General features: G+C 39.0%; 1 protein-coding gene across 1 annotated transcript; it reads left to right on the top strand.

The window, feature by feature from the left end:
* The first annotated feature begins 64 nt into the window (after positions 1–64).
* On the top strand, positions 65–24027 carry LOC127433845 (SR-related and CTD-associated factor 4-like). Its single transcript, XM_051686111.1, has 20 exons — positions 65–207; positions 9151–9234; positions 10932–10976; positions 11096–11257; positions 11403–11532; positions 14706–14848; positions 15051–15227; positions 17231–17319; positions 17483–17576; positions 17698–17850; positions 19142–19218; positions 19395–19585; positions 19678–19778; positions 19895–20008; positions 20515–20671; positions 20777–20880; positions 21272–21431; positions 21552–21632; positions 22096–22182; positions 22359–24027. The coding sequence occupies exons 1-20, from the start codon at positions 178–180 to the stop codon at positions 23252–23254; spliced, it is 3075 nt and encodes a 1024-aa protein (XP_051542071.1). The 5' UTR covers positions 65–177; the 3' UTR covers positions 23255–24027.
* The last annotated feature ends 1842 nt before the right edge of the window (positions 24028–25869 follow it).

Genomic DNA, 25869 nt, shown 5'->3' with positions numbered 1-25869 from the left:
CCTAAAAACAGCAGTTTCTCAATCCCATCCTGCACTGCGAGCGCCGCGCCGACTCCGAGTCCGGGACTGTCCGCTGCTGCCAGGGGCGGACATGTTGGGGTAGCCTGCTATAGGACAGTACCACATATATTTCTGATTTTACCGGATAAAATAGCCGCGAAGCAGAGACGGGACACCATGGATGCCGTCAACGCTTTTAACCATGAGGTCTGTGTGTGTTCAAAAGACTAAAATGACTGTAAGATCGCGCTTTGATGAGCACTAGCTATCAGTGTGTTGCATTGGCTCGAGCCTGATGAAGGCCTCAGTGTTTAAAGCACGCAGTTGCGGGCTTTCAAGTTGAATCTGGTGGGCCATATGAAGCTGTAGTTTCTAACAGCATTTAGTGAATTTGTAAATGTTAGCCGTTATGTTTAGATTTAATGTATTTTTACATTTTGATGGCCATGTCGAGCGGCTAGCTGCTTGTGATATCACAGTTGACTTGCGCAAGAAGCCACTTTGCATGATAATTTGCTCCCCTGCTTTATTTCCAAGCCTGATCTAAGATGTATAAATATATGTCTGTGCCAAAGTTGTGAATGACACACAGAGTCTTGTGCTAGGCTTGCCTTGTTTACATTTTGTGTATAGACTACAGACTGTAGTCACACTATCCGAGTATCCGTGTTGTCTTTCTGCAATGAGTCTAAACATTCTTGCCAAACGTTGGTGATTAGAAAATGTCTTTAAACGGCGTCCCGTCAAACATAGAACTGACGTGTGCTAAAGCTTTGTTTTTAATTCAATATTCTACACATAGCTTTTCTTTATTCTTGAAAGTCCAATTGTAATCTTATTCAAGGTTTCTTGCACCAAAACAGTCGTGTTTTACGTCAGAATTCTCCACCCTCTATTAATTAAACAGTCTGTTTTTGTTACTGAACCTACTTGCATATGTAAATGACATCTGTTATGATGTGTTAAGCCAAAGGCTTTCTAGCAAGTCAGTCCACTGTCGGGCATTTTTGGAATGCTCTGCGGGAGGCTATTTCCAGTCATGCCAGTATAGCTCCTATTTACTTGAATTGGGGAACACCTAAATCTCAAAAACGGTCGGTCAAGATTACGATCAAAGAACATATTTCAAGTCATCAATAAAATGTGATAATATTGGAATAATGAATTGTGGTTCTTTACCTCATATGGCTCTAAAACACGCAATTTTCCCGGCTTGTATAGCTAATGCGCATGCGCTTTAGGGAGTTGATTGACAGGCGATATCTGTATCTAAAAGGCGATTGGTTCTTTTACCTATAAAAGAACCACATTTTAGAGTGGCCTTTTATTGTGGCCAGCCTAAGGCACACCTGTGCAATAATCATGCTGTCTAATCAGCATCTTGATATGCCACACCTGTGAGGTGGATGGCGTATCTCGGCAAAGGAGAAGTGCTCACTAACACAGATTTAGACAGATTTGTGAACAATATTTGAGAGAAATAGGCCTTTTGTGTAGATAGAAAAAGTCTTAGATCTTTGAGTTCAGCTCATGAAAAATGGGGGCAAAAACAAAAGTGTTGCGTTTATAATTTTGTTCAGTGTATATGATGATGTTGGCATTTACACTCGTTTACGTTTACGAGAGAGAAAAAAACCCCTCACTTTTAAGCGGCTCTTCAGCATGGAACCGATCTAACGGTGCCGTTTTTAGGGTGCGTCGCCCGATGTCAAGTTTCAACACATTCAAAATATATTTAGGATATTAAAATGAATAAATGTCTGTTTTTCCAGCCTGTTGTATTAGTATGTGTCACCCCTCATTTATTTTAGATACAGTTCTTATATATTATTATTTACACAGGGCAAATATACTATTTATTAAATCTACTTTTATTACGTATCCTATTTTAATGTCTGGAAAACCAGATTCTAAATATTATATTTTATAAATGCAAAGACTGGAATTCGGTTGAAGGGGTACCAAACTGTGAATCCTGAACAAAACAGTTTGGTGAATACATGTTTACACATTAGCTTCCACTCGGCTGATGACAATGAAAGTAGCTACGTGATTAGCTAGTTAGCTTTAAGCTCGTTGTCACAGAGAGTAAAATATGGACTTTATTTACTTTCCAGCATTGTGTCTCACCAACTTGGTAATAACGTAGCGTGAAATCAACACTAAACAGACACAATCCACCACCGCACCGTTGTCTGTTGAGCTGCAAAAAGATGCTCTGATGTTTACCTTTCAATGTGCTACATTACTGACTGCACTGACAAACTATAGCTGGCTAACAGCAAACAGATGTAATCAACATGAGTGACATGGTTGTCAGGGACAGGGTTAATGTTATATTAGTTATATAAAAAGATGGGGTAATTTTTTTATTAACTTTCCAGTATGTATTTCACAAACTAGTTAGAAATTTAAGGAGAATAGATCGCTCAAATCCACACTGTTTAACTCCACCCTGTCTGCAGAACCACCGTCAGTTCAGAGTCAGCACTGTAAACAATGGAGTCGGAGCCTTTCTCTGTTTGTCGATATATATCAGTCGGGCACTATTTTAGAGGTTAAGTTGAAATCACTCAATCTTTATTCAAATAAGTTGATACTTTCTGTACAAAGCTAACTTATTTTGATGTAAAGTATGATGAATAAATGGTCTCTCTTCCTTACGGATGTGACTGTTATGGGTGCTTCATATCAAATCAAATGTATGTAATTGAGAGGATCACAAACCTCAATGTCTCAGAGATCAAAGTCAACAAGTTTTAGTGTTTTGGATGGTTTTCCCCTCGTCAAGTGCTTCTTCCACAACTGTCACGTCCGTAACAAAGAGGTTTCATGTCCATAATGAGGTTTTCACCCATTTATGTGAAAACAACAATTAATACAAATTAAATATTACATGTTCTTAGGGAGTTTTCCTTGTTTATTCTGGTGGGTGTTTATATTCCTCCACACACGTGAATGCAGTGCTGCAACAGCTGGCTGATCAGATCACAGACATGGAACAACAATACCCGGACTCACTTATTATTATTCTGGGAGATTCTAATAAAGCTAACCTCACCCGTGAACTGCCAAAATACAGACAGCACATTACATGCCCCACCAGAGACAGAAATACATTGGATCATTGCTACACAACAATAAAGGATGCATATCTCTCTGTCCCTTGAGCAGCTTTGGGACTCTCTGATCACTGTCTGGTTCATCTTCTTTCAACCTACAGGCAGAAACTAAAATCAACTAAACCTGCAGTAAAGACTGTAAAGAGATGGACCAATGAAGCAGAGCTGGAACTAGAAGCCTGCTTTGACTGCACTGATTGGCATGTATTTGAGACTGTAGACACCAATCTGGATGAGCTCACAGATACTCTGACATCATATATCAGTTTCTGTGAGGATATGTGCATTCCTACTAGGACTTATTTAACATACATCAATGACAAAGCATGGTTTACAGCAAAACTCAGGCATCTTCATCAGGCCAAAGAGGATGCTTACAGAAGTGGGGATAAAATCTTGGACAATCAAGCCAGGAACACACTGAATAAGGAAATCAGTGTGGCTAAAAGAAGCTACTCCGATAAGCTGAAAAACACGTTTTCAGCTAACAAACCTGCATCAGTGTGGAGAGGCCTAAAAGAATTGATTAACTTCAAGACACCATCCCCCAACACTGTAGGGAATCAACAACTGACTGACAACTTGAATGTGTTTTACTGTATATTTGAAAGGCCCAGTCTCACACCCACACCTGCTCTGACCTACACTTCACACAAAAATCAACACCTCCTGCAACCCCCCTCCTCCCCACTCCTGCTACTCAACCTGCACTTAAGATCTGTGAAGAGGAGGTGTTCCGTGTCTTCCGGAAACAAAAGACAAGGAAAGCACAGGGCCCAGATTGTGTTTCACCCACTTGTCTAAAATCGTGTGCTTACCAGCTGGCCCCCATCTTCACACAGATCTTCAATAGATCACTGGAGCAGTGTGAAGTTCCCTGCTGCTTCAAACGCTCCACCATCATTCCTGTCCCAAACAAACCCAAAATCACAGGACTTAATGACTACAGAGCCGTCACTCTGACATCTGTGGTCATGAAGTCATTTGAGAGGCTGGTGTTGGCCCACCTGAAGAACATCACTGGACCCTTTCTAGATCCCCTTCAAATTGCTTATTGAGCAAACAGGTCTGTGGATGATGCAGTCAACATGGGATTGCATCATATCCTGCAACATCTGGATAGACCAGGGACATATGCAAGGATCATTTTTGTGGACTTCAGTTCGGCTTTCAACACTATCATCCCAGCTGTCCTCTGGACTAAATTACACCAACTCTCTGTTCCCACGTCTATCTGTCAGTGGATTACCAGCTTTTGATGGAGGCAGCAGTTAGTGAGACGGGAAATTCACTTCCAGCACAGCACTAGTGCCCCCAGGGAATTGTGCTCTATCCTCTACTCTTCCAATGTAATTCCAATGACTGCACCGCCAAGGACCCCTCTGTCACGCTCCTGAAGTTTGCAGACAACACTACTGTCATCAGTCTCATCCAAGATGATGATGAGTCTGTATACAGAAGGGAGGTTGAATGGCTGGCTCACTGGTGCAGTCAAAACAACCTGGAGCTGAACACGCTCAAAACAGTGGAGATAGTGGACTTTAGGTGGAACACCCCAACATTGACCCCACTCACCATTCTGAACAGCACTGTGGAAGCAGTGGAGTCATTCAGGTTCCTGGGCACTACCATCTCACAGGACCTGAAGTGGGAGACCCACATTGACTCCATTATGAAAAAGGCCCAGCAGAGGTTGTACTTCCTTCGCCAGTCGAGGAAGTTCAACCTGCCAGAGGCGCTGCTGATACAGTTTTACTCAGCAGTCATTGAGTCTGTCCTCTGCACTTCAATAACTGTCTGGTTTGGTGCAGCTACGAAATCAGACATCAGAAGACTACAAAGGACAGTTCTGACTGCTGAGAGGATTATTGGTTGCCCCCTGCCCTCCCTTCAAGTACTGTACACTTCCAGAGTGAGGAAAAGGGCTGGAAAAATCACTCTGGACCCCACTCACCCAGCCCACTAACTTTTTGAACAGTTGCCTTCTGGGCGGTGCTTCTGAGCACCAGAACCGTCAGGCACAGGAACAGTTTTTCCCTCAGGCTGTCCATCTCATGAACAGTTAAAACTGCCCCATTGAGCAATAATTATGTGCAGTACACAGCTTAGTGTACTTATATTTATCCAACATACCCTACCTCTTCTGCCTTACATTCTCTTGCATCTGTATATGACAAATTTGCATTTGTACACACACTATATATATATATATATATATATATATATATATATATATATATATATATATTTGTCTTATTGTGCATTTCTATATATACTTATATTTTCTATTCCCTTTTTATTTTTTATTTTTTTGTTGTTGTATTGTTTGTGCACTGGAAGCTTCTGTCACCAAGACAAATTCCTTGTATCTGTAAGCAAGCATACTTGGCAGTAAAGCTCATTCTGATTCTGATTCTTACAGTGCCAACCCTCCTACATTATGTGGCTGGTATTATTTGGTTAAAACGTGTTATCATTTGGAACAATATTAATTATATTTCACTGTCATTCATACTGTATATACTTGTGTTCAGTGCTTTTTATTTAAAATCACTGCGTAATGCACACTCATAATCGCTGTTAAAAGATACGTTTAACTGTATCTTATTGCCATGTGTTATATTTGCTCAAAACCCAGCATGTTACTAATTAAACGTGATGAAATCTAAATGCTCCATGAGTGCAAGCAATAAAACACAGATCTGACCCAACAAAACCCATCTTCAGTCTGAGCCACTATTAGATACATTAATACAGCTATCGACAGACAAGTCTGTTCATGACTATTACAAATATCACAGAATAACGATTTTGTTTTTGGTATTCAAAGGCACACAGAGTGCACTCCATGTCACAGCAATAGCATTATTAATATTTGGAGAAGAAAAACACTTAAGATCCGTAAAGCTGTTTGTTAAAAAAGCGATACAAAGGGAAAGACGGCGCAATATATATTATAATAGAGCTATAAGAAAACTCATGTTTAGATTAAATGCAAAGGTCAAACAATGCAGCAATATGGAATAAATTATGAAGACAGTCCACATAAGATCAGATAATTGTTTAAGGGGATGCAAGGCAGTGATGCAGCAATATCATTTAGGTTACATGTTAAGAAAACCCAAATTAGATTTTTCTTTTTTTTCTTTTCTTTTTTTCTTCTTCAGTTTTTAAAGCATTTTTTTGCAAATGAAAGACATCCTCACTGCTGGTTCAGGATTTCTTGCTTGAGTTACTTCAGCATTTAATTTTGGTCAAAAAAGCTTTCTGTGCTTTAGCGCCACCTGTTTCTCTGGTTCTGGAAACTGCAACGGCTTCTAACATGTTGACATCCAAATCCACTACTTGTCAGCTTGATCCCTTTCTTACACACTTAGTTAAAGCCTGCCTACCTTCTCTAATCTCTTTAATTTAACTGATATTATACATTCTTCCCTTAATTCTGGTCTTGTTCCTTTATCTCTTAAAACTGCTGCAATAACTCCCAATACTCAAGAAACCTGGTTTTGATAATTACCCTTACCCACCAATTTTGATAATTATCGACCTATCTCTAATTTACCATTCCTTTCTAAAATAATGGAAAGGATAGTTGCAGAACAGGTTCAAGTTCGTCTTTCGGACAATAACCTGTTTGAACAATTGTAGTCTGGTTTTCGCCCGTTTCATAGTACGGAGTCTGCCCTGGTTAAAATTACTAATGATCTGTTGATGGCAGCAGATTCGGGACTTTTAACTATACTTATTCTCCTCGATTTAAGTGCAGCCTTCGATACCATCTCACATAGCATCCTCTTAGAGAGATTAGCCTTTATTGGGATCATTGGTATTCCTCTTTCCTGGTTCAGATCTTATCTCTCTGGCCACACTCAGGTTGTCCAACTTGATCCCAGTCTTCTCCAGTTACTACTGGTGTTCCTCAGGGTTCTGTTTTTATTATTATTTACCTTCTTCCCCTTGGTCATATTTTTAGGAAATGTGGAATTCATTTCCATTGCTATGCAGATGACACCCAGCTCTACATGTCTTCCCAACCTAACTCTACCCTTCCTAAATCCTTTCTGATTGATTAGTTGAAATTAAATCTTGGTTTTCATGTAACTTCCTTAAACTCAACAGTGATAAAACTGTGGTTTTCCTAGTTGGTACTAAATCTAATTTGGCCAAAACTGACAGTTTCGCTTTGATTATTAACAATTCCATTGTTAATAATCGTAATAATCGTCCCCTCAGGTTAAGAGTCTGGGTGTCATTCTCGACAGCACTTTATCTTTTGAAGCACGTCAATAATATTACTCTGTCTGCTTATTTCCATTTACGTAATATTAATCGTCTCTGCCCCTCTCTCACATCAAATAGTACTGCCATTCTTATACATGCCTTGGTCACATCACGAACTCTCTTCTTACCGGTCTCCCTCTCAAGCTTCTTCATAAACTTCAGTTAGTCCAGAACTTAGCTGCTCGGATCATTACCAGAACTTCCTCCATAGAACATATTTCCCCTGTCCTTCAACACTTACACTGGCTCCCTGTGAAATATCGCATTGATTTTAAGATTTTGCTTCTTACTTTTAAGGCCCTTCATAATCTTGCACCTCGGTATCTTTCTGATCTTCTTCAAATGTACAAGCTCACTCGTTCTCTTAGATCTTAATCGTCTATCTCTCTCACTCTACCTTCTGTCCGTTTGACCACCATGGGGTCCAGAGCCTTTAGCAGTGCTGCCCCTCGTCTCTGGAATTCACTTACACATGACATCCGTAATAGTGATTGTATCCATACTTTTAAATCCTGTCTTAAGACTCATCTTTTTAAACTGGCTTTTTCTCACAAACTTTGATACAATGGTTACATTTAAACCAAGTCTGTCTTGAGGTGAATTTTGGTTCATAGTGTACTGTTTTATATTGTGGTATTTAATTTTTCATGCTTGTAAGGTGTCCTTTAGTGTCTTGAAAGGTGCCTATAAATAAAATGCATTATTATTATTATGTTATCTAAAGTTTATACTGTATATTGTTGGTCAGGGCATTTCTTTACTGGGCAAAGAAAAAAAATCGACACACCGTAAAAAAGCTTTGCTTTTTCACCACACGATTCGGTGCGAATGTTCGCTCCAGATGAGAATGGCTCATTAGGAATCCATTGTTTTATACCACAAATTATACTGTGGCGGGCCGCCACAGTCTAGGTAATTAATGGGAAACACTGTATAAATATCGATATATATCAAGTATCGATACAATTTTGTGAAGAAAAAAAAATCACGATATATCAAAATTTTATTGTATTAACACAGCCCTAACCACAAAATTCTTACAGTTATGCATTTTTGAAGCGACTCCAAGCACTCTGGTTACATTGAAGGGCATCATTCTGGTGTGCCCGGGATGCGCACAAGCGGTGTTGTGCCTATATTGGAGCATCTCTTTTATCAAATACCTCCTATTTATTTGTTGTGTATTTATCAGTTTTCCTATTGTAGGGCTGAGTTTAGCATCCATATATCCGTAAGAAATGGGTCCACTAACACGTTCAATTGTGATATGACTTGTTTGCTTCAGTTCTGTTGCATAATCGTAAAACAACTGAAACAGTTTTTTTTATCAGTAGGTAATCTAACCGTTAAAAACTCACACCATGTCATCCCTAGATCGTGGCCTATGTATCGTGATGCATATCGTATCGTTGGTAATACCCAACCCTAGTACATACCATGGTATGTGACTATTCGAACCATTCATCACCTTTGTATATACAAAAGTACCATGGTATTGCCATTAGATACCATTGCTGTGCCATGTTACACGTCACAGTAATTTTTCATGAGGGTCGGGAGTCTGTTTCTGCAAATTCTTGGTGTTTGCCTCCACCTTAACAATGCATGAATTAATAGACAGCAGCTCTCAAGCTTTCAGTGCGAAATGACAAAATATCATTGCCACGCACACGCTGTATGTTGAGCCTCAATACAATAGCATCTTATGCAGCCTATGCATTAACATTACTGTATGACTTCATTGCAGTTGTTCTCCTTGATGGACACCAAGCCTCCCATCTCAAGGGCCAAGATGGTCAACATCACCAAATCTGCCATAAAAGCCATTAAAGTAAGTTCAGCTTGAAGTTGCAGTGCATTTCAGCCAGCAGAACTGATATATCATGCTGCTTTGGTAATATTATAATACAGAGAGGTAAGGCTGAAATGAGTAGTTGACGTTATCTACAACGTTGACAATAAAAAAATTGTCAACAAAAATATTAATTGTCGAATAGTCATTTGATCTCATTTAACGTAACGTGATCACAATAAACTCTAATGATGACACGTGAGAGCAGCTCTGCAGTTCGTGCCTGACTGAGGAGAGGAAGAATTACACAGCTCACAGTCCAGCTCACAGTCCAGATGCACTCTAAACTTTCCAAACAGCTTCAGGTGATGTAGATCGCAAAGTATGAGGGAATTATAATGCAAAAATACAAACTAAGGAAGTACAGAAGCACTCTCGTTGTGGAATAAGTGGAGCTGGAGCTCTTTAAAGAAAAAAACACCCTGGCGTTACATCTTAAATGCAGTTATATTTAATACGTTATAGCTTTATTAAAGTTCAAATAATATGGAAGCAGATCATGTAAATAACTACAAACTCTGAAACTGGCATTTCTCTGTGTGGTCAGCACCTCTTCTATGAGTTGCGCGAAGTGTCCCGATCTAAGCGGGAGAGACTGAAACTGCACCTGGCTGATGCACACTCTGTCACGGGGACACTCATCCCTCAAGTGCGGATGCTTAATGCAGCTAGATTATAACGTGATGGCTCGTGACATATTGAATCATAATATATGTCACTGTGCATTTCTTATAGTGAAGAATATTGGCAATACACAGCTTTATTAATAAGAGAGTTTGTTTTTTTGTGAGTTAAAGATGGATTGAAGTGAACAGAAAGGTGAGAGAGGGTAGTCTTTGCCCCATTATACACTGCAACAAAATACGTTTTTGATTTGTTTTTGTTTTGGCTTGTTTTCCAATATAAACATATAAATCTCCTTTAAAACAATGTACATTTACTTTAGCAGCTATACTGCAGAAGAAAAAATTGTTATGAGAATATTTTAAAATATCTAAAAATCCTTTAAAAAGATGCATTCACCTGAGAAGCAGCATATAAGATATTTAGACTTGCTTTTAGAGAATAGATCATGAATAAAAGTATATTTTGTCTTTACTGCACTCGCAGAAGTATAACATAAAATACATTTTATGGTAAAAAACATAAAAAAATACATTTACATACAAAATACACTTATATTTAAGATACATTCTCTAAATATCTAAGATACAAGTCTAAATATCTTAAATGTTGCTTCTCAAGTAAATGTATCTTGTTTTAAGGATTTTTTGCAGTAAATTTCTTTACTGAATTAAACTTAATAAAAAGTATTTTTTCCTTTAATTCAGTGAATGTCCTTTTAGAGGTATTTTTAAAAGATGATTTTGTCCTCTTTATTGTTAGTAAACACGTTTAATACAACCTTTTAAGTCGGTGCACAAGCTGAATAGTTGTTTAATAGCTAATGATTAATCGTTGAATAGTCGAATAATCGGTCTAATAATCGTTAGATTAATCGATTATCAAAATAATCGTTAGTTGCAGCCCTACAGAGAGGGTTGTCACGGCTGCTGGTGTGTTTGTGTCTGTTTGCGTATGTGCCTTAGATATTTCCTTTTCTAAACAAGGATATGCTGTCAGTGACATGAGCTGAAAACACTTCTCTTAATCCTTTTAATTTTCCATTTTTGCAGTTATACAAACATGTTGTCCAAATTGTGGAAAAATTCATAAAGAAGGTAGGTGCACATCTGAAATGAATTAGAGTAGATCAATAATTGATTCTCAATTATTCACAGAAAATATCTTTTACTAAATGCCACTCTGTACTTTCTCTAACTTTTTTCCTTAACATCAGTGCAAGCCTGAGTACAAAGTCCCGGGTCTTTATGTAGTGGACTCCATTGTGAGGCAGTCCCGCCATCAGTTTGGAGCAGACAAAGATGTTTTTGGGCCCCGGTTTACCAAAAACTTCACAGGGACATTTGAGAATCTGTGCTTGTGTCCCATAGAGGATCGGGTGAGATCATGCGTTCATGGTTTTTTCTTTGCTTCTCATCTTTTTACAGACTTTGCCCTTGCTGTGGGGTTTAAATTATTTGAATAGGTTTTCTAATTATTTTTCCAGAATAATTTCTTAAGAATATTTCTCCCTCCCCATTCAGAGTAAGATAGTGAGAGTTTTGAACCTGTGGCAGAAGAATGGAGTATTTAAAATCGAGGTTATTCAGCCTCTCTTGGACATGGCTGCTGCATCCAGCAGCTCAACGGAGTTGGACAACGGCCCTGATGGGGGTAAGACACTGTTCACCACTTTTCTCATTGTATACTATTTTCTGTGCTGAAATATTTGTAAATGCCATTAACCCTTAAACGCATTGGGTGTTTCGCCAAACATTATTACGTATTTGGGTCTTTAGCGACCCCACACGTATATTTATCACAAATAAATCTACAAAATGCCCAGATAGTGTCAAATTTTTACAAAAAAATTAAGAATATATTCTGATATATTTTTGATGTTTTATGTTTCATATATCAAAGAGATGATGCAATATACTGTAGAACAACATTCGTTACTTCCACACTGAAATTTCATTAGATGCAACTGGCTGTCAAACACATTGAGCTACACATAACACAAAAGCATATATATATATATATATATATATATATATATATATATATATATATATATATATATATATATATATATATATATATATATATACACAGGTGCATCTCAATAAATTAGAATGTCGTGGAAAAGTTCATTTATTTCAGTAATTAGATTTTTAGTATTAAATAAATTCAATGCACACAGACTGAAGTAGTTTAAGTCTTTGGTTCTTTTAATTGTGATGATTTTGGCTCACATTTAACAAAAAACCACCAATTCACTATCTCAAAAAATTAGAATATGGTGACATGCCAATCAGCTAATCAACTCAAAACACCTGCAAAGGTTTCTTGAGCCTTCAAAATGGTCTCTCAGTTTGGTTCACTAGGCTACAAAATCATGGGGAAGACTGCTGATCTGACAGTTGTCCAGAAGACAATCATTGACACCCTTCACAAGGAGGGTAAGCCACAAACATTCATTGCCAGAGAAGCTGGCTGTTCACAGAGTGCTGTATCCAAGCATGTTAACAGAAAGTTGAGTGGAAGGAAAAAGTGTTGAAGAAAAAGATGCACAACCAACCGAGAGAACCGCAGCCTTATGATTGTCCTGCAAAATCGATTCAAGAATTTGGGTGAACTTTACAAGGAATGGACTGAGGCTGGGGTCAAGGCATGTCAAGGAATTTGGCTACAGTTGTTGTATTCCTCTTGTTAAGCCACTCCTGAACCACAGACAACGTCAGAGGCGTCTTACCTGGGCTAAGGAGAAGAAGAACTGGACTGTTGCCCAGTGTTCCAAAGTCCTCTTTTCAGATGAGAGCAAGTTTTGTATTTCATTTAGAAACCAAGGTCCTAGAGTCTGGAGGAAGGGTGGAGAAGCTCATAGCCCAAGTTGCTTGAAGTCCAGTGTTAAGTTTCCACAGTCTGTGATGATTTGGGGTGCAATGTCATCTGCTGGTGTTGGTCCATTGTGTTTTTTGAAAACCAAAGTCACTGCACCCTTTTACCAAGAAATTTTGGAGCACTTCATGCTTCCTTCTGCTGACCAGCTTTTTAAAGATGCTGATTTCATTTTCCAGCAGGATTTGGCACCTGCCCACACTGCCAAAAGCACCAAAAGTTGGTTAAATGACCATGGTGTTGGTGTGCTTGACTGGCCAGCAAACTCACCAGACCTGAACCCCATAGAGAATCTATGGGGTATTGTCAAGAGGAAAATGAGAAACAAGAGACCAAAAAATGCAGATGAGCTGAAGGCCACTGTCAAAGAAACCTGGGCTTCCATACCACCTCAGCAGTGCCACAAACTGATCACCTCTATGCCACGCCGAATTGAGGCAGTAATTAAAGCAAAAGGAGCCCCTACCAAGTATTGAGTACATATGCAGTAAATGAACATACTTTCCAGAAGGCCAACAATTCACTAAAAATGTTTTTTTATTGGTCTTATGATGTATTCTAATTTTTTGAGATAGTGAATTGGTGGGTTTTTGTTAAATGTGAGCCAAAATCATCACAATTAAAAGAACCAAAGACTTAAACTACTTCAGTCTGTGTGCATTGAATTGATTTAATACACGAGTTTCACAATTTGAGTTGAATTACTGAAATAAATGAACTTTTCCACGACATTCTAATTTATTGAGATGCACCTGTATATATATATATATATATATATTTTCTTTTTTCTTTCCTGAGGCACCTTTTGAGTCTAAATAGCCACACATAATTTCAGTAGTAAACCCAAATGACAATAGTCATATCATAGTGTTCATGTGTTGTACTTACTATAGTTTACATCCATGTTGCTTTTTCATCAAATAGCAATGTCAAATGTAAATCAAGTCAATCAGTGATACATCAGGGCCACCTTGAGTAACAAATAGCATGTATAATATGTATGTTTACACTAATATGGAAAACTGATAATTCATAATTGTCACTCAGAAAATCAACGTGATATAGTAGTCCTTTTTATAAATACAGTACTCCTTTGTCTTGAAATTTACAAAGAAATGTATATCATGTGATAGTTATAGTTATAGATAACTTATATAGATATGAAATTATCATAAAAACATGATTTATAAAAAAAAAAAAAGGAAAAGTGACACTATTACATATCTCTTGTCTTTAATGACCCGATACACTTTTGGTCTTCATTACCAAAAGTGTATAGGGTCATTAAAGACATGGGTATGATATATATTATATATATATATTTTTTTTTTGCCTCATTTCTGGAAGTAACAGTTGTGATTGACCTTTGGATATCAAATGACAAATGAATATAAAGCAGTAAAAGAACATTTAGGAATAGTGATGCAGCAATAATCTTGGAGTTAGACAGTTGTCTGGCAGGTTTGGCACAAACATGTACATTTTTTGGATAAATTGAGAAGCACTAACATCTAGTAATTAGTTACTATTTATAATGAATCACTATTATTATTGTTCATGCTTTGGTTTTTCTGTAAAACCTCTAACTGTCAGTATTTAACATCAGTTTGTAACCTGTCAACTCAGAATATCTTAGTAGAACCATATAATAATGCCATGGTAACCACCCAAACAACCTAGCATCATGGCAGTAAACATCACTCCTTTTCTTTTTGTAAATGTGCAAATCTAGGTGTCTTTTTACGGTTTTACTACTTATTAACTGTTATTTATTAAGCTGTTGACATATGTAAATATAATCCACTGTCTCTTCAAACATTCTAATCTAGAATTGCACATATGTGTGCAGCAGAGACACGAATGTCTAATGTCCTTGTCACCCATTTTTCAATGTTTGGATTTTCATATTAGGAGTAAATAACCTCATTTTTAATGTATTACTACAGCATCTCCAGTGTCTCCTGTGAGAGAACAGGAGTCTCATCCAGTTATGGAGTCAAACTCCATTGCAGCAGCTGTGCCTCAGCTTCAGAACACGGATGCCTTTGCAGCTGTTGCTCAGCTAATTCAGTCCTCTCAAGGACAGCAGGTTAGTCACACCAACACTGAATAAATGTGTAGGATTTACTGCATATACACTGTGTGTAAAGGATAAAGCATTGAACCAGGTTCTGTATGAACCACAAAATAAGTTAGTTGCAATTGATTCTTCTGCTTGTAGAGCTTTTAGATTTTGTAAATCATTTGAAAGGATTTAATCCTGAGATTCATATATATACTATTTCATAAAGCTTCAGCAAATACTTCAGAACTTTCAGCCTCCGGGGAAACCTCAGTCTCCAGCTGTGGACAACAGTAGGAGTCAACTCCACCTGCAGGCCCAGCCAACGACTGCTGCCTCCACCATCACACAGCAGCACATCCATCACACACCACAACCTGTGGATAAGAAAGCCACCTTCGATAAGGTGAGAGCAGTTTTACCTTCAGCGACAGTGGTGGCGGTTAAAATGCTGGTAGTAATCTTTTTGCTGGTAATTAAAGCTAATTTGGAGCCAAGCACCAAAGGTGCCGTAGCCCCTATTCTATCCATTAGTATTATTATTATTCTGCTGCTTCTTCCTAACGGGAGTCTATGGTAGCCCATAGAACAATACCTGAAAATGATGAAATTTGGCACACTGATAGGGATTGGCATGAATAGACACCACACAAAATTTCGGGTCTTTAGGACAAACTCTATAGAGCCACCACCATGTCAAAAATTAACTTTTCTTTTGCGTGTATCTTTTGAACTGTTTGGCCTAGAGATACAATTCTTCTTTTGTCTGATTAGTCTCCTCTTGATGATTAAGTGGACCCCTTATATTAAAACTCTGCCCATTACAGTGGCTGCCATCTTGGATTATGTCATTCATCATTCTTTTATTACTATTCCTACAAACATTACCCAATTCTGCCAATCAAGGTCTCAAAATAATCTCCAGACTGATCTGCACAGATTGAATAAATGCACATTTTTATTTTTGCCTTTGTTGAAAAGTTACACAGAATCATAGTTAACGAGGTGGACGTGAAAACAGATTTGAGGCTGTATCTCGGTAACACTGTGTCTTATCGAAATGAAACTTGCTATGCTTCATTAGCACCATGATCTGAGGGCACTTGCAGAGATTTGCGACAGTGCCACCTATGGGTCAAAAGCTATTTTTGCCCATAGCTTTTGAACCGTATGTCCTAAAATCATGAGGTTGGTGTCTGTGGATCATGAGGATTTCAACGATAACATTTTTTCCCATATCGGCTATATTGCCTTTCCGCCATATTGAATTTTATAAAAAGTGATATATCTTTTATATACATTGTCTGATTTCAAAGAAAATTGGTATGCATCATCAACATCATGTCCTGATGATACTTAAGCAGTTTCAAGACAGCGCCACCTATAGTTCAAAAGATAACCCCACTTGGGGCATGTCAGCTTAGTGGCTCAGTATGTTTATAGTTTCAAGAGTCCTGGGTTCGAATCCCACTTGGACCAGTGTTAGAGTTGATGTTATATTGTACTGGAGGTCTTTGTATTTGTTAACTGAATAGTTGCAGGGCTTATTACAGATCATTTCTGTTTGCAGGTATACTTCTTATTCTTCTTTGTCTGAGTGTTGTTGTTCTGATTAATAAGGGAGTGATATCTTTTGAAAGGATTGAGAAGTTTGGAGACTGCATCACCTGTAGTTCAAAAGAACATCGTCTTTTTAGCATGGTTATCATGCTATATGCTATGATAGCTTAGCATGCTAATCGGTTAGCATGCTAACTGTTGGGTTTTCTGTCTTATAAAACTATTTGATCACAATGCTATCTGTAGGGCAACATTAGCTTAGCATGCTAATCAGCTAGCATTAGTCCAGCGGCTGAGTAGAGCAGTGGACCATGAAATGTCAAATGGTAGGTTCCCGGTTCAATCCCCACCTCAGCAAGTCATGCATTAGAAATGTGTGTAGTTCTGGACATTTTTGTATTGTGCTTACTGAATAGAGGTGGGGCTTTTCTCCAATCAAATGTTAATTTGCATCTTTGTTGAAAAGTTACATGAATATAAAGATCATGGTAACAGCTGTGCTCGGCTGTGATTCATCTAAGCTTGGTTTTTCCCTTTGTTGACTGCAATGTTGTGGCTGTGTGGTGCAGTGGATAGCACAACTATGGAACGGAAAGTCGTGGGTTGAAATCCATCCAGGTACAATGTGATCTGTGCTTGCTCTTGCTCTGAGATCTTTGGGTTGTGCAGTGGTTGCCATGCTGGTGCTTGGTCCTGTAATTGCTGCTTGCAGCTGTATTTTTAAGATTAGACGGGCAGATATAACAATGTTTTGAGTAACTCTTGCTGGGGTATTTAAATGTTTTTATTGCTGTAGTGGACCTAAAGCAGTAACAACATTCACTGACTCTTTCCTCCTCTTATTTTCAGAAACTTTTGGACCGCTTTGACTATGATGACGAGCCAGAAGCCGGAGAGGAAACCAAGAAGGATGAAACGCCATCTGTTCAACCTAACATGCAAGTTGCAGCTTCTTTACTCTCAAATGTAGTTTTTATACAAGGTGAAAACAGGGTCTTTTTTGTACCAGTGGGAAAAGTTGAGCTGTAGGTTGGACTGTTATAGGTAACGCCTACTATTTTTGTGTAGAGTTTATTTATTAGCTTGTTTGTGTCTCTGCAGTGGATTTCCTGAGCAGAACACTGCAGGCTTTCCTCCTGCCAATCAGATGCAGCACTTCCATCAACATATTATGGGCATATCACAACACCAACAGGTACATTAGAGCCTAATTCTGGGCTAAAATGCCATTTTGATATACAGTTTTTATTGTACTTAACTATTTCTCATGCAGTGATGTAAACCGACAGTCGCGCTTCTTATTGGTGTGTTCTCAGGGTGTTCTTGCTGCAAACGGACAGGTCCAAGGGTTTGGTCCTGTGGCCTCTCAGCCCTTTCCAGGTATGATGCCTCAGATGGGGCAGCAACATGAGGCTTTCCCTCCCCAGAATGACACCTTCAATCAGCTCATGGCTGGACATCAACATCAGGTAAAACCATTTTCAAGTAAAAATGTAGTCAAATTTGACTCTTCGTTAAGCCCCGCCTTAAAAGTGTTTCTTTCACTCTGACACGCGTTTGCTATTTTCCAATGAGAGCCTACAGGAGTGGTGTGTGTTTGAGTAGTTTTAAGTGGGATTTTATCAAAATTATCGAAAATATTTTAAACACAATGTTGCCGGGTCACTTGTAATAGTGACACGAGGTACCTAAAGAAGATACACAGTGTTTTTCTTACTTAACATTTTTTTAAAAAAACTATCAAGAAGAGCATACTTAGGATTAATCTGTGTCAGTCCTCATTCCTAAATGAGCATGAACATCATCACCGAGGTCACCTACATTTCCTCCAAGGTAAATTAAAGCTAATAATTTAACTGAACGTTAATTCATTTATGTATGGATTCATGTAATAGTAAAAGCTATAAGCTGTCAATATAAGCTGTCAATAAACAGTTCACCGCATCAAAATGAGTGTGTTATGAGCAGTTCTGTTCACTTAAACTTATGTTTTCAGTTGTGTAATCGCTATCAAATGACACTTCTCTTTTCAAGTGTCTGTGATTATCATTTTTCTTTATTCTGATTCACAGTCTCTGCAGTTTTCAGTTAATTTACTGTGTAATTTAACGATTTCTGTTACAAAAAACACCAGATAAATATGCCTTACAATGTCACTCTTCATTCCAGCCCACTTTTGAATATTATCCATTATGTTTATGAAAATAATTTGCCCGTTCATTCCTATGGGGAGTTCTGCAGAGCTCGTCAGAGAGAGCAACTGTAACCAAGGGGGGCGGAGCTTTGCGAAGGGTCAATTGACTCTATTTGTAACCTAAATGCATGTTGAAGGTTTTATTGCGAACGATTCATCAATACAATTTATTCCAGATTTTACAAATTGTCTTCATAATCTTTAATAAAAAGCTGTAGACTTTTCTTTTTGGTTTCCATCACTTAGGTCTTGTGGGCTGTTGAATAATGTCAACCAATAGCCAAAAAGCTATTTAGGCATTGTATTAGCAAACCCATGTTTAGTTCTGGCTCCATTCTGGTGTGGAATACCAAATTTTCACAATCAAATCAATTCCCGATTGAAAAAATAAAGTGCCCTAAATCTGTTGCACTCACATTAACCAAGTGAAATGGGTAGTGAATGTGGTTTTTATATACTGAATTTAAAAATCATGTCAAACATCAAGGCAATGTGTTTTTAGCAACTGATTCTTGACTGTTAAGTTGTAAACTACTTAATAATCCCTGATGTAACCCATGACACAGGAAATTTCAATGAATTCAGACGCATCTGCAAGGAATTGCCCAGATGGGAAGAGGTCAAGGTCACGCTCTGGGTCAAGGTGAGTACTACAAGTCTAAGAGAGACCTATTATTACTATTATTATTTTTATTTTACTTTTTTGGAACAGCACTGACATCACAGGCTTATCTATCAAACAAAAAGAAACGTTATTAGATCCTTGTGTCAAGGTTAGATGTCATTACTGTGAAAGCTAATGTTTTTTCTTTTTTTCAGATCTCCAAAAAGGAGACGGTCTCGTTCAAATTCCCGCAGCAGACGGATGCGGCACCGGCGATCTCGCTCACGTTCTCGAGAACGCCGGCGGCAGTCGCCTCGCTCTCGCTCTCAGGAAAGAAGAGATAGAGAGAGGGAACGAGAGCGAAGACAGAAAGGCCTTCCTCCGGTTAAGAATAACACACTCAGTGGTAAGGCCTCCAGGAGGCAGAAGATGTGCTCTCATTATATGCTTGTGTTAGATTGTATGGATAATGATGTATTACATATCCCTCTCTTTCAGTGTGCAGTACAACTCTATGGGTGGGTCAGCTGGATAAGAGGACGCAGCAGCAGGACGTGGCCTGTTTACTAGAGGAGTTTGGACCGATAGATTCAATTAATGTAAGTTAATGAGAATTATAAAAGTGTAAATGATCTTTTCTGAGTATTTCTGCTTTCTTCACATTACGTTGGATTTCTGTGCGAAGTTCACATCTTGTTGATATAATTTTTGTTAGATGATTCCTCCTCGTGGTTGTGCCTACATTGTCATGATCCATCGTCAGGATGCCTATTGGGCCCTGCAGAAGCTTAGCAGAGGTCCATACAAAGTCAGCCAGAAAGCCATTAAGGTACTAGATAAATATTTAAAATTGCTTTTTAGATGTACTTCATTTAAAGGTGCTGTAAGCGATTTTATTTTATTTTTTCATGGAAAGGTATGCAAAAAATGTTCCTACTCCCTGAAAGATATCACTGAAATAAGTGTCATGAGATATCTCACCAGTCACTATGACAGCTCTAGACTTTATAAACAGCAAACAAAAATGTGTCCACGGACCGCAGTCTCTGACGCATTCTGGCTGTTGTTATTTCGCTACTGTTGTGTTTGACAACCGGGGGAACATGCTTTGTGTCGGTTTCAACAGTATCGGTCCAATGTTTTGGAAAGAAGGCGCTTACAGCACCTTTAAATTCTATAATAGTTAAAGCTTTGCAGAGCAATATTATCTCCATTTGGGGAATCAAATCTGTCCAGTGTTCATTTGATTTAGCATATTGACGCATTTAAGAACACAGCATCTATGAGAAGGGAAAATATTTTCATGTGAATAATTGTATCAATATGTTTATCCAGATTGCCTGGGCTCTAAATAAGGGCATTAAGCCCGAGTTTAAGCAGCACTGGGACGTAGAGTTGGGTGTTACCTACATACCGTGGTCCAACATCAAGATGGAGGATTTGCATGTGTTCAGAGAAGGAGGGATGCTGGACCCTGACTCTCTTGCACCAGGTAACTATTTGATACCATTTGGTAATGCATCCTGTGGTCACTGAGGATATATTTCTTACAGGTGTGTTTTATTTAGTGTTTGACTGGTCGTTTGCTTTTTAACAGAGTGGAGAGGCTCTCTGAGTGAGTTGGAGAAGGCTGAAGAGTTGTCTCAGAATGGCAGGCCTGTGGGAAAGGTGGAGGAGTCTCCAGCTCTAGTACCTATGCAGGTAACTCATGTTAACTATCAGGAGTTTACCTCAGGTTTTGGTTTTAATCAGGATGAAATTGTGTGAATGTAATCCTTTGGCGCACAGTTATAACAAATTAGTAGAGTTTGTTAAAAATTAAGGTATGTGGTTTTCCAACTGCCCTCTTGAAAACTAAACAGCATTAGTTTTTTTTTTTTTCTTTCATTAGTAAGTGTGACTATTTTTTAACTTTTGTCTAATTAACAAGATCAGATTTGCAATGAATACACAGTTAAAAAAGAAAAAGTTTAGAAAGAGCTCCAATAAAGTTACCTAGTTTAAATATTTATGATATTGAATATTCAGTTACAAGTCCTGACCAAATAGTTCCCCAGAGTTTCCTATTGTTATTTTTCATATTTTTGAACAGCCTCAGGTTCCTCCTGTCCAGCCAATGGGAGGTGTCGGTGTTCCTCCGCCAGGATTCCCAGGACCCATGAATATCCCACCCCCCTCATTCCCACCTGGGGTTCCCCCACCCCCGGGGCCCTTTATACGGCCTGGCTTTAACCCCATGCAGATGCCACCTGGTACAGTTTATCATGCTGCAATACTAGTGACACTATGTCTGTCAAAGTTATTAATATTAATCCTTTAATTATAATAAATATGTATAGTCAGAATAGTATTCTTTGCTGGTTATGTTTCAGGATTTCTCCCCCCGGGTGCCATGCCTCATATGGGAACTGCTGGGCCTCCCCCACCCACAGCAGGGATCAACATGCCACCAGGTAGGACGTTAAAGGATTAGTTCACCCAAAAATGAAAATTCTCTCATGATTGACTTACCTTTAAGCCATCCCAGATGTGTATGACTTTCCTTCTTCAGCAGAACCGAAATTAAGATGTTTATAAGCACATTTCAGCTCTGTTTGTCCATACAATGCAAGTAAACAGGTGCCATCAGGCTGCTGGCTATTTGACGGTCCAAAAGGCATATTTAGGCAGCATAAAAGTAATCTACACGACTCCAGTCGATCAATTAATGACTTCTGAAGCAAACCGATAGGTTGGTGTAAGAAACAAATCGATAATTACATTTTAAATTAAAATAATTAATAATTTAAAAACCTAATGTAGTTAACGTCCCAAAATTTAACATAAATAATTCTGGTTCTATAGATCCTCAAATATCTGGTCTTGTCAGCAACACTAAGCTGTTTTTGTTCCCCATAATTCCTTTGAATACTGTAGTTGGCAAATCAGTTGAAGACATGTCGAGTGATCCAGCAGGTTTTGGCCCAAGAATCAACAATAATGGAACAGATGGCTTCAACTCAGGTAGGTCTCTGACAGACAGTATACCTAGCCTCCACACTAAGATATATTCATCGTCTGAACTTTTGAATTTTAGGCTCCAACTCTTATGTCATTTGGAATGTGGAGTTCATGGAATCCTTAGTTCGCAATCGTTTCAGTGCATGCAACATATATACATCTTTTCATTAACTCTGCAGGAAACCAGGTGCCTCCTGGAGGTCCACCAGGGATGGGCATGCAGTCTCCACCAGGTCTTCTAGGTCCACGGCCAGGAATGATGCCTCTACAGCGGCCCCCAGGGATGCCACCTCCACACATGCAGCGTTTCCCCATGCCACTTCCCCGCCCTGGCATGCCACCTATGCCTCCACAGATGATGCCACCCAGAGGCCCACCTCAGATGATGCACCGCAAGCCTCCACCCAGGGCCTGTGGCATGCCGCCCCCTCCCCACGGCATGAGGGGACCCTTCCCTCCTCCTGGACCTCCCTTTATGAGACCCTGCGGTCCAAGACCTGAAGGACCAGATAATCACGAGGGAAGACCGTTCAGGGGTGAGCGCCCCGGCTTAGGAAGGGGAAGAGATCGGGAGCAGGACTGGTTCGGAGGGCGCCAACCTTACAGTGAAGGTCGTGGAGGGGAGAGGTCGGAAGGCCGTGAGCGATTCGGGGGCTGGCATGAGGAGCCAGAAAAGCAAGGAGGGTGGGATAGAGAGAGAGAACGTAGGGACTGGGGTAGGAGTCCGGAAGGAGAGAGGGATCGAGAAAGAGAGCGAGGAAGGGACGTTGAAGAACGTAGTAGGCGCTCGTTTGGGAGCAAAGACAGAGAGCCAGGGACTCGAGAGAGAAGCACACGCTGGGACAGGGATGATAGACTCGATCGGTTGGGTAAAACCAGCGAAGAGCCCAATGAGAGACTTCAAGACAGTGCAGCGACTACCAATGAACCCAATGCAAACTCAACTAAAGAACTTCCTAAAGCCAAGTCAGATGTTCCAAACACTTCCACTGAAGCCACAGCAGACTCTGAATCCTCAGAATCCTCGGTAGCAGAGAACAAATCTGCCGAACAAACCCATATTGAAGAGTCATAGAGGGCTCTTTATACGTTAAGGGATAGTTGACCCAAAGAATGAAAAATTCTGTTGTCATTTACTCAGCATCATGTTCTTCCAGATCTTGATGACTCTTTCTTCTGTGGAATGCAAAAGGCGATGTTAGGCTGAATGTTAGGGACTTACTGCCTCAGTCACCATTGAGGCTAACGTTCTGCCTCATATCTCCTTTTCTGGTCCAGTTCGGAACAACATTAGGGTGAGTAAATGATGACAGAATTTTCATTTTTTTGGTGAAATATCCCTTTAAGTGAAAGAACGTGTGAGCTACTTCAATGTCCATATTAATATTGAATACTTCTGGCTACAAAGAAACAACAGTGTCAGTACACCTGTTCGGGAATGCTTTATACATATGATGCTTTGTTTTTTAAGTAAATTTTACTAAGCGTCTTTGGCAAATGTGGAGCTTTGCCTTGTGAATTATTGTCCCACCTCAATGAAGCTTGAATGTTGTATTAAAACAAAAGATACGGAAAAGAAGCGATTCAAGAAATTCTGCTGTAAATATGCTAACATTACTCGAATAATATTTGTAGATTTTGAACAGGAATAGTTTTTTCTTTTCTTTGAGTTTCAAAAAACATGGACTAAAATAAGATATTAAGACCCCTTTTGCTGTAAATTTTTTAACAATGTTTACAACATACAAAAAACAAGATGTTTTTATAATTACGTTTTTGGAGGTAAGAGCTCCAAATATTTCAGCGATAGGGATTTGGTTTTAATAAAGTATTTTCATACCAAATGAATGAACTGACTTATATGCAAGTTGCTTCAGGTGTTTTTAATGTTTACTTTAGTGTCTTATGAGTATTGGTAAGTTTGTGCCAACTGTTAATCCTAGTGGTATGGTTATCAAGTTTAAAACACTGATAATGAATAAACAGATCACTGTTTGCTGGACTTCATGGCATATACAACCGATTTGCTTCTGAATTGTGGATTTATCATGTGACCCTATTTCCAAACCTTCAGTCATGGTTTGAATAAGACATCTATACTTATGTTTTTCACTTTTAATGTTGTGGAATCAGTGAAGAACATATGACTATGTCAAAGTGACAACCATGTTGTTGGGTTTATCGATGAGCAGCCAGCATCTCTTCCATATGACCATAAGATCATCACGGGTACTTATTGGTACTCTTAAAGGTGCACTCAGTAATTTTTTCCTCATTGAAAAAGTTTAACTCCTAAAGACATGAATTGTAATTTTGCAATATACAGTTGTGCTCAAACGTTTGCATACCCTGTCAGAAATTTTGGCATTGATTATGAAAATATGACTGATCATGCAAAAAACTTTCTTTAAAAAAAAAGTATTTTATTTAAGGATAGTGATCATATGAAGCCATTTATTATAACATAGTTGTTTGACTCCTTTTTAAATCATAATGATAACAGAAATCACCCAAATGGCCCTGATCAAAAGTTTACATACCCTTGAATGTTTGGCCTTGTTACAGACACACAAGGTGACACACACAGGTTTAAATGGCACTTAAAGGTTAATTTCCCACACCTGTGACTTTTAAAATTGCGATTAGTGTCTGTGTATCAATAGTCAATGAGTTTGTTAGCTCTCACGTGGATGCACTGAGCAGGCTAGATACTGAGCCATGGGGAGCAGAAAAGAACTGTCAAAAGACCTGCATAACAAGGTAATGGAACTTTATAAAGATGGAAAAGGATATAAAAAGATATCCAAAGCCTTGAAAATGCCAGTTAGTACTGTTCAATCACTTATTAACAAGTGGAAAATTCGGGGATCTCTTGATACCAAGCCAAGGTCAGTTAGACCAAGAAAGATTTAAGCCACAACTGCCAGAAGAATTGTTCGGGATACAAAGAAAAACCCACAGGTAACCTCAGGAGAAATACAGGCTGCTCTGGAAAAAGACTGTGTGGTTGTTTCAAGGAGCACAATATGACGATACTTGAACAAAAATGAGCTGCATGGTCGAGTTGCCAGAAAGAAGCCTTTACTGCGCCAATGCCACAAAAAAGCCTAGTTACAATATGCCCGACAACACCTTGACACGCCTCAGCTTCTGGCACTCTGTCATTTGGAGTGACGAGACCAAAATAGAGCTTTATGGTCACAACCATAAGCGCTATGTTTGGAGAGGGATGAACAAGGCCTATAGAGAAAAGAATATCATCCCCACTGTGAAGCATGTTGGTGACTCACTGATGTTTTGGGGGTGTGTGAGCTGTAAAGGCACGGGGAATCTTGTGAAAATTGATGGCAAGATGAATGCAGCATGTTATCAGAAAATACTTGCAGACAATTTGCATTCTTCTGCACAAAAGCTGCGCATGGGACGCTCTTGGACTTTCCAGCACGACAGTGACCCTAAGCACAAGGCCAAGTTGACCCTCCAGTGGTTACAGCAGAAAAAGGTGAAGGTTCTGGAGTGGCCATCACAGTCTCCTGACCCTTAATATCATCGAGCCACTCTGGGGAGATCTCAAACGTGCGGTTCATGCAAGACGATCAAAGACTTTGCATGACCTGGAGGTATTTTGCCAAGACGAATGGGCAGCTATACCACCTGCAAGAATTTGGTGCTTCATAGACAACTATTACA

This window comes from Myxocyprinus asiaticus, chromosome 43 (genome assembly GCF_019703515.2).
Source record: "Myxocyprinus asiaticus isolate MX2 ecotype Aquarium Trade chromosome 43, UBuf_Myxa_2, whole genome shotgun sequence".
Lineage (NCBI taxonomy): Eukaryota > Metazoa > Chordata > Actinopteri > Cypriniformes > Catostomidae > Myxocyprinus > Myxocyprinus asiaticus.
The sequence above is the reverse complement of the archived record's forward strand: the minus strand, read 5'-3'. Positions and strand labels throughout refer to the sequence as shown.